A 16212-nucleotide genomic window follows, 5' to 3' on the forward strand; every position below is an offset into this window, starting at 1 on the left:
TTGGAGAACATGATTACATGATGGAGAAAACCATTTTCACCCAAATTGGTGGTGTTATGACTTCAATCAAGTGGTATTGGATGACTCAAAATAATCCTTACTTCAATGGAGAGGTTCCACGTACCCATTGAGTGGTATGGGGCCAGACTCTTGTATTAGGGGTTTTTTTGGGAAATATCCCATACCCAACTAAAAATCTTGAAAGGATGTCACATTTGTTGATTTAGTTTCCACGTGCCTAGTCTATTTGAGGAAGCATTAGGGTGTTTACCTTTTCATGGTCAAAGGTCATGTATTTATAATGTGTAATACATAAATAAATATATATTGCAGGCATTTAACACCATTTTTTTTCCCAATCAACAAATATAAAAACAGCTATGCAGAGAATGTAGATGACATAATAGGGCTAGGTTGTCCTAGTGTTGACCAAGAATTTTTTTCAGGGTGAAAATTTGGTCCTAGGGTGTAATGTCACCAACAATTCTAAGTAATATGTTCATGTGTATGGGATACTAGAGCAAAAACTTATGAGGGTCATATCTTGGTATCAAGAACTTAGAATGGGATAAAGTTTATATTGTTGGAATGTTATTGACACATAGAAGATGATGATAACCTTTATAAGGTAATTCAAGTTGAAATAATGAAGTAAAATATTTTAGAACCCCTGTTTCCTTAAGGTGATCTAGGAGATTAGGTGTTTTACAATTAAGCACTAAAAAATCACCATAAAAGATAAGTTCCCCATTCCATTTGTAGATGAACTATTAATAGGATCCATGGTACTAAGCATTTCTCCAAACTCAAAATTAAATTAGGGTATTACTAGATACGTATTTAAGAAGAGAACATTCCCAAAATTTCTCTCTACACCCATCAAGGCTTGTATGCATTTTGTGTTATTCCATTTGGATTGTCTAATGCACCATCTACCTTTGAGGTAGTAATGAATTGTTCATTTAATCCACAATGAGACTACAGCATAAGCATGTAAATATTGTATTGAAGCTTTTAGAAGAAAATAAGCTTTATGCAAATAAATCAAAATATAGTTTTGGATGTGAAGAGATAGAATTTCTAGGCCACACTGTATTAGCTGAAGCAATCAAGGTAGATAAAAGGAAAATAATGGAAATTGAATTCTATCCAAGTCCTAAACAAATCACATCACTATGAGAATTCCTCATCCCTACAAGGTATTATAGAATATTTGTAAAAGAATATGTAGATATCGTGGCCTTAATAATATGATTGATAAAAAAATTATGCTTGTAGGTGGAACAATCTAGTTTATGGCCATTTCAAGAAGATGAAGACTTTAATGAAAACCAGTTCACTATTGGAATCCCAAACCTTAACAAAACCATTTTTCCTTGAATGTGAAGCTTCTGGAATAGGAATAAGAATTGTGCTCATGCAAAATAATCACCCTGTTTCCTTTGAAAATTATATATTAAAGACCAAGGAGAAAATGAAGTCTATTTACAACAAGGAAAAAGACTATGATCTTTGAATCATCTGTGAGTTCCACCTTTATGTGTAGGATATAATTAGATAATTAGAAATTATTAGCCTCCCCTACAAGCTTAGGAGAACCACTAATACAACCATATTTTCTTAACTAAAACAACAAAACCAGAAGAAAAAACATCATGCACCAAAAAATTGGTTTTAGAAAAATGGCAGGTTGAAAATATGCAAAAAAACATCCAGTTTTTTTTTCTAGGGCATTTCCCCAAAACCCCTGTAGGGTGGTTGAATAGTCCCCCTTGAGACCCCCCTTTATTCATGGTGCATACAAGTTGTGCAAAGAATATAACACAAACCCAATATATAAGGATCCTAAATTTACTTGTAAGTTTTAGAAGGAATTATTCCATCAAGTTGGGACCACTTTAACTATGAGTACTTCCTACCATCCACAAACATATGGGTTGAATGAAGTAGTAAATAAATTCCTTGAAAATAACCTAAGTAATTATTTTCGTGGCTATCCATTACAATGGCACAATTGGTTGCATCTTTGAATGGCGATATAATACTACATATGACATTTCAACAAAAATGACTCCCTTTGATGGCTTATATGGCTATCCTCCTCCCTTTAGTAAAAAAGTATGTTGTCACCAATCTCAAAGCAGTTGTGATGAAAAATTATGTACCCTATTCTAATGAAGTCCTTTGTATCATTAAGACTCATCTTGAGAAGTGAAGGATTCAAATCAAACAACAAGTAGACTTGAAGATAATTGATGATAAATTTGAGGTAGGAGAATTGTTCTTCATTAATTTACATCCATACAAATAGAGCTTGCTCAAAATTTAAAAAAACCGTAAAAGTGTGCCAAAGTTTTGTGGCGCCTTTCAAATCTATAATAGGGTGGTGCAAGTGGTCTATGTCATAAATATATCCAACAAGATGAGATTTCATGTTGTTTTCCATGTCTAACGAACTTTGGAGAGAAAGTTATGACCAACAACATATGTATAGATAGAATTATGTTTTTTACATGAAGAGGGGAAGTTACTTGTAGAGCCTATGTTATAAATTAGAACCAAAATCCTTCATTTTAGAAATATCAACAAGTGCTTTATTAATAGAAGAACCTTCTTGAAAATGATGTGACCTAGGAAAATGAAAAATCTAGATTGTGACATCCTTCATCACCAATATTTTGTGGATGAATCATTTCAAAGGAGGGATGATATATAAATACTGAATAAATGATGTAAACAATTCTATTTAATAACTAATAATTAATGTTGGGGTGTTCCATCTTAAATCACATCCTTTTGCTTTTGATTGTATATAATGTTAGCCAAATCATCACTATAAATATAATAGAATAAAATATTAATATATGCATTAAATTGAAAGACAGTATATCCCATGGTCAATTGTGTTCCACCATGTTCAACCATAGAAAACCATTGTCCAACGTAAACAAATATGGTCAACCAAATGTAACAATAATAAACATGGTCAATCATGTCATTCATCATTAACCACATTGAAGATGGTTATACATAGTCAACATGGGAAGCCATCGTCAACCGTAGCCAAACATGATTAATAAATTATAACCATGGCTAATAATTGTTTAACATAGTCAATCATGGTTAATGAAATTCAACCATGTTCAATGATGGTCAACCATAGACAACCATGGTAACCCAAGGTCATCCATTGATCTAGGTGGATCTCCAAACACCCGTGACATGAAAAAGGCTCAAAATTCAAAGTGGCAGAAAGTCGATTAACTTGACATCAGATCGAAGTGCTCGTTGTCCTGATTCCAACGATGTGAATGCCACTCCAATCCAAGTATGTATGAAGAAGATAGAAGTAGTCAAAGTTCGGGGTTGACTTGCCTATGTGGTAGGCTTAAGGAGGGCACAATTTGGCAAGAATTCGGCATCAAAATCTAGCCAGTTTTCCGGGCAAAATTGTGGGTCCGTTAATTTGTCTAATATTGCCTAAGGTTCTGGAAAAATTTGAAAGGGGTCGGTGGAACCGTTATTTTTAAATAAAAAAATATATATGAAAATATGGGTGGGCGGCTATGACCCCGCCGCCCCTAGAACCACCACAAAAAAATATATTTAAAAAAGGGGTGGGTGGCCATGACCCCGCCACCCCTGAAACCACACAACATATTTCATATATATATGGGGGAAGATTGTTGACGCCGCCGCCCCTCCACACTCCACATGGCACTATTCAAAGCAGAAGGATGGGGACGAGCCACTGCTCTGGCGAACCTGCTTCCCATTGTAACAAAACCTCAACAACATGTAATATAATGGGAGGTGCAGGATTTGATCCCCCAACCCCTCCTCAACAATTTCTTTAGTTAACCAATGCGCAAAACCACCTTTCTTGTTTTGTTCGCCCACCAAAATGTATATCAGCCATTTTGTACAATGCACCGGGGAGAGAGTACGCACATATTTCGAGGCAGATGACTTGCAGGTGGTGGAAGCATGAGCAGGCTTGTGACAGGGGTGGAACCTTGCTTGACCACATTTTCCAGGGGGTCAGTTTTGGTCCAGTGTCAGAATTGGGCAAGTTTTATATCGATTTTTCACCTCTCGGTGACAAGAACTCAATGGTGATGTCAATTTATGCAACATAGCTCTCCATTTTTCAGCCATTTTCCAAATTGGAGGTATAAGACTCCTTTTTTTTAATGTTGATTGTACTTCTTATTTCTCATGCCACTTAATGAATGAAGGCCTCCCCATTGATTGCGCAAGGCCCGGAGATGTAGTCCAAATTGGACGAACTCTGTTATCAATTCTCTTGTCTTCTTTCATGCTTTTAAGTGTTTCTCCTCTTCTCTCATGTGCACATTAAATTTCTATGGTTAAGCTGCAATTTATCCATGTAATTCTTTAATACATCTAGAAGAAAAGATCTTGGATCAAGTGGTATCAGAGAAGGTCTTTGTAGATGTGAATTGCATGTTTGTATGCTAACAAGAAATAGACTTCGAAAAGGAGAAGGGAAACTAAAGTCTTTCGATCCCGAAGCAGGGTGTGCACATCGAAGGAGAAACATGGCAAATGAAGAGGCTTGTTATGAAGAGGAGTGCAACTACCGCAAAACCTTCTATACAATGGCAGAAAAGGTCAATCAATTGCTTTCAAGGTTGGAGAAAGTAGAAGAGATAAATCGAGAAGAACAAGGTTTAATACATGGAAATGGTGGAGAAGAACCCCCCGCCCTTCTTTCACGAGTGAAAATTCTTCTTCCTCTCATCACCATCATCATAGAAATTCAAGGGACGCATCTAAGAAACCTTTCTTTAAATTAGATGTCAAATTTGATCTTCCCATGTATAATGGTGAAAGTAATGCAAAAAAGCTTGATAACTGGATTAGGTAGATTGAAATCTATTGCAGGATTTAGCAGATCAAGGAGGACGAGGAAAAGATTCAGCTGGCCTCTCTTCAGCTAAGTGGCACCGCTCTCGTCTGGTGGGAGAGAAAATTGTGAAGAAGTAGGAGTGTGGGTAGTCTTCTTTCCTCACAGCATAGTTTCATTTCTGCATTAAAGGAAAAAATTTTATCCCTTGGGTTATAAGAAAAAATCCTTAATGGATTGGAAATACTTAAGGCAAGGTAGACGTGAGGATGTTCAAAGCTTTACCAAGGAGTTTAGAAAATAAGCACTTAATTTGGGCATTGCACTTGACTCACCTGAAGTAGTAACTAAGTATATTGGATCATTACATAGTTAAATTAGGAATTAATTATTATTGTTTGAACCAAATGCTATTGACTCGACCAGTGTAAAGGCCATTCATCTTGAGAACAGGGGAAAAAATGAAAGAGATGATCATTTCAAGAAACCACCTTTCAAACCTCCAAATGGAAAACCCAAAGTGAAAGGAAAGGGAAAGGAGAAGAGGATGACATCAACCAAGAAAGATGAAGGAGAAAGGCCTTATTTCACTCACTGCAAAAAGGAAGGTCATGACGACAATCATTGTTGGAAATTGTACACGAAAAAGAGACCAAAGAAGTATGGAGGAAAAGGCAAGCATAAGACAGTGACAATTGTGCAACAAGACCTTGGATCTAATTCCAGAGATGAAGCATTAATCACAGCAGCAGGAACAAAAGGTAATCTTACACCTCATGTTAGTTCTAAATCACATGAAGGCACTAGTTCAATAGATGAGTCTCTTCCTAATGAATGAAAGAGAATTGAGTTATTTCATATTAGAGTTGTCATAAATCATACAAAAGTGGAAACTCTACTTGATACCAAATCCCAAGAAAATTTAATTTTAGAGTCTTTGGTAAAGAAGCTAGGCTTAGAAACCAAACCACATCCAAAAACTTACCCGCTTGGATGGATACATGATAAAGAAAAATTGAATGTAACTAAGCAGTGCAAGGTTAACTTTGTGATCACTTCTAAGTTAGTGGATGAGGTAGAACTTGATGTGATACCATTGGATATATATGGCATGGTGTTAGGGAGTCCATATTTGTATGATAGAAAGGAAATATTCTTCTGTCATGAAAATAAATACCAAATCACAAAAGATGGGGTAGAATATATTGTAAGGGCTCATCAAACTAAAATCAATGTTAGCATTGTAAGTGTAGGACAAATGAAGAGGTTGGTGAATTCTAGTAAGGGTTGCATGCTTATGGTTGTAAGGGGGAAAGATGCAGAATTATCTGATGCTTTCCATGGTTGTGATCATGTGCATAAAAATGAGTTATGTGAATTAATTTCTAACTATCATGAGATTTTTCAGGAACTAAGGGGATTACCTCTGAAGAGGGAAATCCAACATGAGACCCATTTGCAGCATGACACTCCTTTACCAAATATTGGCATGTATAGGATGTCGACTATTGAGATGGAGGAGATCAAAAAGTAGATGTAGGAATTATTGAACCAAGGGGTCATCCGACTGAGCACTTCTCTGTGCGGCTGACCGATTATCTTGGTGCCGAAGAAAGATGGCACATGGAGGATGTGTGTGGATTACCGAGGACTAAAAAAAATCACACTGAAAAATCGTTACCATCTCTTGTGCATTGATGATTTACTAGATCAATTAAAGAATGCTATATATTTCACCAAATTGGATTTGCATAGTGGTTATAACTAGGTTCGAATTGCAAAGCAAGATGTATGAAAAACTGCCTTCAAGGCCAAACAGGGGTTGTTTGAATGGATGGTGATGCCATTTGAACTTTGCAAAGCTCCATCCACTTTCGTGAGGGTCATGAATGATCTCTTTAGTCCTTTCATTAATGAATTTGTTCTTGTATATCTAGATGATATTCTCGTCTTTAGTAAAAATTGGAATGAACATGTATGCCATGTAAAGAAAGTGCTTGATGTATTTAAAAAAGGAAAACTCTATGTAAACTTGTCAAAGGGTGAGTTTGGAAAACACTCTTTTGTTTACCTAGGTCATATTGTTAGTCATGGTCAGCTAAAAACTGATCCTTCTAAAGTTGAAGAAATTGTAAATTGGCCTAAGCCTACTAGTGTAACTGAGGTTCGCAAATTTTTGGGTGCAGTACAGTATTGGAGGAGATTTATTACCAATTTATCTATTATTACAACACCTCTACACACACTCACAAGTGTAAAGTAAGTATTTCAATGGGGAGGAAAGCAGAAGAAGTCCTTCGAAACATTGAAAGAAAAGATCAGCACCGCACCGGTCTTGGCCTTACCAGATCTCCAGCAGCCATTCGAGATCGAGACAGACACCAACAAATATGCCATGGGAGTTGTACTAGTGCAACAAAAGAAGCCGATAGGTTACCATTCAGAGAAATTCTCTCAGGCTGTGATAAACTATCCCACTTATGACAAGAAGTTATATGCCTTGGTCCAGAGTGTGAAAAAGTGGAAACACTACCTGATCTGCAAGGAGACCATCATCCATACAGATCATCAACCATTGCAGTATCTTCAGTCACAAACCAAGTTGCATCAAGCTTGTCATTTTAGGTGGATGGGGTTTCTTCAGCAGTTTCATCTGGTAATAAAGTATAAGAAGGGCACTAGAAACTAAGTGGCTGATATGCTATCTTGCCCTCCTATTTCTGCTTCTGTTATTTTGCATAATTCTTCGTTATCTTTTGAAATTTATGCTGAACAATATGCTAACGATGGTGACTTTAGGGAGATTTATGCAAAACTAACCCATAGTTCACAGGTGGACAACTATCACTTGCAGGGAGAATTTTTATATCACCTTGGCAAATTGTGCATACCCACAGGGGAAAGGGTACATGTAATCTGGGAGGCCCACACCTCCCTTGTGTCTGGTCATTTTGGTGTTGAAAAAAACTTTGTGTCATGTACAAAGAATTTTTTTTTGGCCTCATATGAAGAACATTGTGACTCGCTATGTAAAGGGATGTGTGATGTGTTCTGTTTCAAAGCCCTCTAATAGAAAACTCAGGCTCTACACACCACTCCCTATTCCAAGTCATCCATGGGAAAGTAGGAGGTTTTCCTTTGTCTAGGAAAGGTCACGACTATTTGTATTTCGTCGTTGACCGTTTTAGTAAGATGTGTATTCTAATGCCTTGTAAAAAGAAGATCACTGCAGAGCAGACTACTTATCTTTTCTTTTAGCATGTTTGGGTCCATTTTGGGTTGCCCACATCGATTGTGTCAGATTGGGACTCTCGCTTTCTCGAAGATTTTTGGACCAGCTTGTGGAAGATGATGGACACCAAGTTGAAAAGAAGCACGAAATTTCATCCATAGACAGATCGACAGACAGAGGTTTTCAACCACATCGTGGTACACTTGTTGCGAGGCTATTGTGGAAAACATCCTAAGTTGTGGGATGAGCATCTTCCACATGTGCAGCGTTCCTACAATCGAGCAGTACACTCATTTACGCATCGTTCACCATTTGAGACATGTTTTGGCTACCTGCCCAAAGATCCTTTTGATATGGTCTTTGGAAGGGAAGATGACTCCAGTGGACGTGATGACAGGGACAAAGCGCAACGGTTCATTCATCGGATCTAGTTGATTCACCAAGCAGTACAAGAACAGTTGGAGAAAACTCAAGCCGGGTACAAGGCTCAACATGACAAACACCGAGTCGACCATCAATTTCAAGTGGGCGACAAAGTGTGGTTCCATATCAGCAAGGACAGAATGAAGGGAGAAGGGAAGAATTTGCAACCAATCTCGTATGGTCCATTCACCATCTTGGAGAAGATTGGAGAAAATGCCTTTCCTCTCGATCTGCCGACATATATGCAAATCTACTCCATAGTGAATGTGGAAAAATTAAAGCTTTATGGTCCAACATTGATTATGGACACCAAAGAGGTGGGATCAGTTCCTATAGTAAACGATTTTTCACTAGAGTATCTCGATGAGTTTCCTGAAGATATCATCCTTGATAGAATAACCAGGACTTCACAACAGGGAGATGTGGATTACCTTCGAGTTGGTTTCAAAGGGATGCAACCTAGCAAGGAAAAATGGCTGGAAAAAGAAAGAGTGATGGAACAATTCCCTCACTTGCCAATTGACTGATAAAGCTTTTGGCAGTCCAAAAGCTCCTCAATGGGGAGGATTGATTCAGGTGGATCTCCAAACACCAGTGGCATGAAAAAGGCTCAAAATTCAAAGTGGCAGAAAGTCGATTAACTTGGCATTATATAGAAGTGCTCGTCGCTCTGATTCCAATAGTGTGAATGACACTCCAATTCAAGTCCGTATGAAGAAGATAGAAGCAGTCAAAGTTTGGGGTTGACTTTCCCATGTGGCAGGCTTCAGGAGGGCGCAATTTGGCAAGAATACGACACCTGAATCCAGCCAGTTTTCTAGGCGAAATTGTGGGTCCATTTATTTGTCTAATATTGGTTAAGGTTATAGAAAACTTCGAAAGGGGCTGGTGGAACTGTTATTTTTAAATGATAAAAAAATATATGAAAATATGGGGCAGGCGGCCATGACCTCACTACCCTAGAACCACCACAACAAAATATATTTAAAAAAAGGGGTAGGAGGCCATGACCCTATCGCCCCCAGAACCACACAACATATTTCATATATATATGGGGGCAGGTTGTTAACCCCGTTTCCCCTCCACACTCCACATGGCACTATTCAAAGCGGAAGGATGGGGATGGGCCACCGCTATGGCGGACCCACTGCCCGTTGTAACAAAACCTCAACAACATGTAATATAATGGGAGGGTGGGATTTGATCCCCCGCCCCCTCCTCAACAATTTCTTTAGTTAACCAATGTGCCAAACCACCTTTCTTGTTTTATCTTCCCACCAAAATGTATATCAACTTTTTTGCATAGTGCGTCGAGGAGAGAGCGAGCACGTATTTCGAGGTGGATGACTTGCAGGTGGCAAAACTGTGAGCAGGCATGTGACTGGGGGTGGAACCTTGTCTGAGCACATTTTCCAAGGGGTCAGTTTTGGTCCAGTGTTAGAATTGGGCAAGTTTTATATCAATTTTGCACCTCTCGGTCACAGGAACTCAATGGTGATGTCAGTTTATACAACAGAGCTCTCCATTTTTTGGCCATTTTCTAGATTAGAGGTATAAGACTCCTTTTTGTAAATGTTGATTGTACTTCTTCTTTCTCATGCCACTTAATGAATGAAGGCCTCCCCATTGATTGAGCAGGGCTCGAAGACGTAGTCCAAATTGGATGAAATCTGTTATCAAGTCTCTTGTCTTCTTTCATGCTTTTATGTGTTTCTCCTCTTATCTCAAGTGCACATTAAATTTCTATTGTTAAGCTGCAATTTATCCATGTAATTCTTTAATACATCTAGAAGAAAAGATCTTGGATCATCCATGGTCAAGCAAAGTCAACCATAGTAAAATATGGAAAATCATAGTCAAACATGGCCATCCATAGTCAAACATGCTCACCTGGGGTCCCCATAATCAACAAAAGTCAAACCTAGTTAGCAATCTTCAACCAAGGCTAATAATATTGAACAGAATTAACCGTGGTCAACCAAATTTAACCATGGTTCACCATTTCAACCACAAACAACCGTGGTGAATCATATACAACCATGGTTGATCTAAATTAGATCATTATATTTTTTTTCATCCATCTCAATGCATTTGGAGTGGAAAAGGTGGAGGAATCAGCTCACGGGATCGTTTTTACCAGTGGGACCCAGTTTGGTGAAACGAGGTTTGAAACCTTCCAGGAGCATTTTGAGGCATCAAACGAATTTTTTTTGGGGTAAAACTTGTCCACTTTAGTGCATCACATTTTCATGTTATTTTACACAGATATATTTCCAACGACGGAAGAAGCACATCAATTAGAGTTTGTATTCCAAAGTTATGTCACTCAGAAGTTGACCTTCCTGTTTTCACAACTCTAGTTCAGGAGGATGTCGCGTCAGCCCCCATTATTCTTGAAAAAATGGCTAGGCACGTGTTTTTGATGTAAAAGACTCTAGTAGAGTTTATATCGTAACTCTAGTTAAGAGTTGATGTAGTCAAACTTAACCGCTAGTTGGCTATCAAGTTGTGTTATAACCAGGCCACTAGGAGGAAGGGGAATTCCATTCTTTCGAGAGCATTTTGTTCCATGGCTGAGCAAAGATAGCTAGGAGAGAAAAGAGGTAGAGCACAAAGAGAGGATTTATGAACTATAGCAACCCATGGGCCACATACATTACTTCTTTGTACCTGCAACCATATTTCCAAATAGAAAAGGAGAGTAAAGCAACCTCACCTTTGAGCTAGGTTTTCTCCCGAAAGGGTTTCCCAAAGAGCATATCTTGTGTCTTATGTGTGTGTGAGGTTATTTTTATCATTCTCTACTTTTATGCATAATTTTCATTTGTTGTAACACTAATTACAGTAAAATCTAGAGATCTAGAAATTAAATTAAATTGTAATAGTGTAAAATTTGAGTATTTTAATATATTATTATCATATCCGTTGTGACAAACTGTCTAGTGGAATATCCATGACAGTTTATAGATCAATGGACAAAGATAACTATAGATGAACATGGCCATCTATATCATCCATAGTCAACAACAATCAATATCATTATCCATTGTTAACATGGACACTAATGATGAACCATAGTGAAATGTGGTTAATAAATTCAAATATGGTTAACATTGATTTAACATAGTCAAACATAGTCAGCCTTAGACTAACACTTTTACTATGGTCACCCATAGTTAAGCAAGGTCAAAATGCTGTCAACCAATTTTAATCATGGCCATAAATAATTCTACATAATGAACCATATTCAACTATGAACCACTATGTCTAGCTATAAACAAGCATGGTCAACACAAGATAACAATAAAAAGACTGGTCAACCATGTCATCCATAATCGACCATAATCAACATGCCTATATGTAGTCAACATGATCACCCATAGAAAATCATAGGAAAACATGTTTAATCATAGTCAACCATGTCATCAAACAAATTAAATCCTGGCCACAAATAGTTCTATATAATGAACCAACCATATTCAACCATTAACCATGATGTTTAGCTATAAAGAAGAATGATCAACATAAGATAACCATAAAAAAATATGGTCAACCATGTCATCCATAGTCAACCACAATCAAAGTGGCTATCCATAGTGGAAATGATCACCCATAGCAAATTATAGTCAAACATGTTCAATCAAATTTAACCATGGCCATTAAAAATTTAAATGGTCAAACAATTTCAATCATGGCCCACCATATTTAACAATGAACGACGAACCAAAGATAAGCATAGTAAAACATGGAAAACCAAAGTCAAACATGTTCAAGCATTATTAAGCAAAGCCAAATGTGCCTAACCAAATTCAACTTTAATAAAGCATAGTTTACAAAGTCAAATATAATCACAAATAAATAACAACCATATCTAACTAAAGTTAACTTTGGTCAAACATGATAAATCATAATTCACCGTAACATACCATAATATAATGCAAAAGATACAAAAATATCACAAATATTTCATTATTAATTATTTAAATATTTTACAAGAGAGATGTTGTCATCTAACATTACATTTAAAAATAATACAGTAACACTCACATTAACAAATTACACAATAGTAATAATAATAAAAATATCACAAATATTTCATTATTACTTATTTAAATATTTTACAAGAGAAATGTTGTCATCTGGCATTACATTTAAAAATAATAAAATAACACACATTAATAAATTACACAATAATACTAATAATAATAATAATAAATAATAAAATAACACACATTAATAAATTACACAATAATAATAATAATAAAATTTTAATATCGGCCATAAAAAAATACTTAAATTTTCATCTTAATTTGTAATTCATATTATGCTAAAGTGATAAGTAATATTTAAAACAAAAAATATTAATAACAAAAAAATATTTTAGTATTAACCATAAAAAATATTTCAGTGTTAAATATATCAACCTTGTTTGTTAAACATATCAATCTTGTTTATTGCTTCTTGCCTAGGATGATGGGTGAACTGTTCACCCAAAATTTGAACATTTCAACTCTTCATCGCACACAATATTTCTCCAGAAAACATTTATACACAACATAAAATAATTTATATTTATATTTTTCTTATATTTTCACTTTCTATTAACTTATATTTATATTTTTCTTATATTTTTACTTTCCATTAGAAAAGGAATACTTAAAATGAAATTAATATATAACATTTAAAAAATATTAAAAATATTAACATGAATTATAAATAAATATTTCAATAAAATATTTTCACATCATATCTATATATATATATATATATGCTACAGATATAAACTATTTTAACAGAGGTTACAAAATTTTTATTCCTTTGTTTTATAGCGATCTTGGAACCCTTTTTTCTCTGTTTTTATCGCAAAAACAAAATTTTGAAAAATAACAATTAGACTATTTTTTTTAAGTCAGATAAACCATATTGATCTTAATAGACATTAATCATCATCAACATAATTCAAATTATAAAAAAAATTTATGATTCTTATACCATATTAATATAATTATTAAGTGAAAATAATTAATATAAACTAATCGCCACACTCTTCAACTTTTCAAAATAAAAAAATAATTGCGTCGATCAGCCTCTCGCTAACGACTCTCTAACCATATAAAAAAATGAAAGACGGCACGAGCAAGATCTCTCATCTTTCCCCACGCCTCTTTATTTTCGCATATCCCTCGCGTGAAACGGGCAGAAGAAGTTAGTGATAATAAAAGCACCGGTAAACATTGACATCGTAATACGGCACAAATAGGCATAAAAAGGAGATGGATTTTAACCTAGACAAATTAGTCGATTGTCTGACCTCCGAAAACTGCTGCATCGACAATATGTAAATATTGAAGGTGGCCGACAAATTGCCCCGTTTGCGGTGGACACTCGAAATCCATTTTCTGTTGGGAGTGGAGGGACTGGCCGCTATAAATTAAAACAGCCACCGAGGGAGGGGCGGCGGTGAATGTGGAGGGAGAACATGGCGTTGGCGTTAGAGAAACGGAATGAAATGAATGCAGAGAGTGGGCGGTTTGCTCACGAGAAATTCAGTGTCTGACGGTGTTCACAGATAAATGTATGTGAAGGGATCAACGTGGCCAAGCAATTAAAGCACAAACCTAACAGCGGGTCATCATAGGTCCCAAGATCGAAACTCGTGGACCTTCATGATACTGTACAATTAATTCCTCTGTAACTCCAATTTCTATAGATTTCAGGTTGCAGATGGCTTCGTTCTACGCAAACAATCTCCAAATTCTTCTGTATTAGCGTGTGCTCATAGAGGAGAAATATTATGGGTGCCAAGTGTAGCTGTAGTTGCTTCGGCTTCGCCATGGGAACAAAGGCGAGCAGAACGGTGTCGTCGGAATCTTTGTGTTCCAAGTTAAAAAGGCGCATAAAACGAAAAAAGAAAAGAAAGTATTCCAGGCTGATCCCTTCCTCAAACTACGATGTCAAGATTTCACCCAATCGCGTTATCAGCGCCAATTCGGAGGAGTTGGTAAAGATCGTTTCAGTTTCTCGAGATCAAGAATCGAATCCTGTAATTGTTTCATCTCTTGGGAAAGCAATATCCAGTAAGCGGCAGCCCGCCAAGAAGAAGAAAAATCCATTAGAATTCGATGCAGCAGAAATTAAGGTGAAATCACAAGACGCAGAAGATATTTCTGTCAATTCACTCGAATTAGAAACTTATATTGAAGAGTTAGGTCCAAAGAAGATTTCCGTTGAAGAAGAGGAGGTTACGGAGAGAAATTTGGATCATCAGTTGTTGGTTCGAAACTCCACAGCATCTCGGTTCCCAACGGTAAGCAACCATAGGGACTTCGAATTTTAGTGCATGTCAGCATTTAAGGCTGTTAGATCTTTATAACTGGGAAGAATTTGTGGCTGACATTGTCCCTGTTTTGCTAAATTTGTCTGCCAGGATCCAAATTATAGCCAAAATGAACAGAAGTTTTTAAAAAACCCTAGCCCAGGACATAATGTAAAAGATACCAAAATGTCAGTGATGGAGCAGGTGCAGAAAGCACAAAAGATCCGGCAAGAACACGAATTACGATTCTCGATCCCAAAAGCGTTCAATCAGCTGTATTCCAAGTCTAGTCGTAACTCCGGGGAAGTGGATTCTAAGAGCTGCAAGCTGATGAAATCGATTGATTTTCACAGAAAGGTGAGTTCGCATGCTAGCGCTCCTAACAGCCCTTGCAAGCGCCGAGATACCAAATTGGCTCCCTTGGTTTCCTCGTCCTCGTATTCGCTGTTGCCGCGCTCAAACATGGCGGCAATGCGCAGTACACCTACGCCTAATTCGCAGCCTAAGGAGCTCACTTTGTCTGCCGCCCTAGCAGAAAGAAAGGAAACCATTGCAGAATCTTCTGGGGACATAAAAGGCAAAGGTGAACGATACGGTTGCGCTATAAATTTATGGGTTCCGATTATCGTTATGGGATGCTTGGTAGTGTTCTCAGACAGGGTTTTAGCCATTGTGTGTGCTTCGGTATGCTGGTATTTAATTCCCACTTTGTTGAAAAAAAACAGAGCGTTAAACGCTAGAGATGGTGTTAAGCTAAAGAGATCAGTGGATTCTACACAGTTGAGAGGAAGAGAACTTAACAGGAGTATGAGCGACGTTTTACCTGTCTGTCCTCAACTGGAGTGAGTAATTATCATGGAGAAACCTGATGGAAGAAAAAAAAACAGTGCAGGTTTCACAGCGATGTCCTTTATTTTTCAACGAACAACATTCAGTGGGGAATTTCGAAAAGTACAGTTGTGATTTTTTTTAAAACTGAATGTTCTTTTTTTCATGATGGTTGAAGAACTAGCCATCAAATTTTCTGGAACTGAGTTCTTTCATCGAATGTATCTTTAACTTCCAATTTTTATGACGTATTTTAGATCTGAGATTATGTTTTTTAATAAGCTTTTTTACCGGAAGTAAGAACATTAATTTATAATGTTACTATTAGAGTCTTTATATCTTTATATTTATATATATATATATATATAATTTTAATTTTAATTTTTGCTAAAAACTTTTCTAAATTCGCAAATAATGATACCTATTCAAGTGTCCACTGCGGCTAATTAAATAAAATAGTATACTTTAAAGTAAATGCAGGCCCCTACCACAACCATGTTTCTGATAGACATTACATTTGCTGTAACTCTGTGTTTATATTTG

At 36.6% G+C, this 16212-nt stretch overlaps 1 protein-coding gene across 1 annotated transcript; it reads left to right on the forward strand.

The window, feature by feature from the left end:
- The first annotated feature begins 13853 nt into the window (after positions 1–13853).
- On the forward strand, positions 13854–15836 carry LOC149232733 (uncharacterized). The gene is made up of 2 exons (XM_089376557.1): positions 13854–14832; positions 14953–15836. The coding sequence occupies exons 1-2, from the start codon at positions 14320–14322 to the stop codon at positions 15685–15687; spliced, it is 1248 nt and encodes a 415-aa protein (XP_089232683.1). The 5' UTR covers positions 13854–14319; the 3' UTR covers positions 15688–15836.
- Positions 15837–16212: the final 376 nt, after the last annotated feature.

The sequence above is a fragment of the Pinus tabuliformis genome, chromosome J, assembly GCF_031772625.1.
Source record: "Pinus tabuliformis cultivar Carrire ecotype Pingquan chromosome J, CPIR1, whole genome shotgun sequence".
NCBI lineage: Eukaryota > Viridiplantae > Streptophyta > Pinopsida > Pinales > Pinaceae > Pinus > Pinus tabuliformis.

Coding starts and splice junctions, on each gene's coding strand:
- LOC149232733 (XM_089376557.1), top strand. CDS start 14,320: ATGGGTGCCAAGTGTAGCTGTAGTTGCTTCGGCTTCGCCATGGGAACA. Junction 14,833..14,952: donor CAGCATCTCGGTTCCCAACG/GTAAGCAACCAT, acceptor TTTGTCTGCCAG/GATCCAAATTATAGCCAAAA.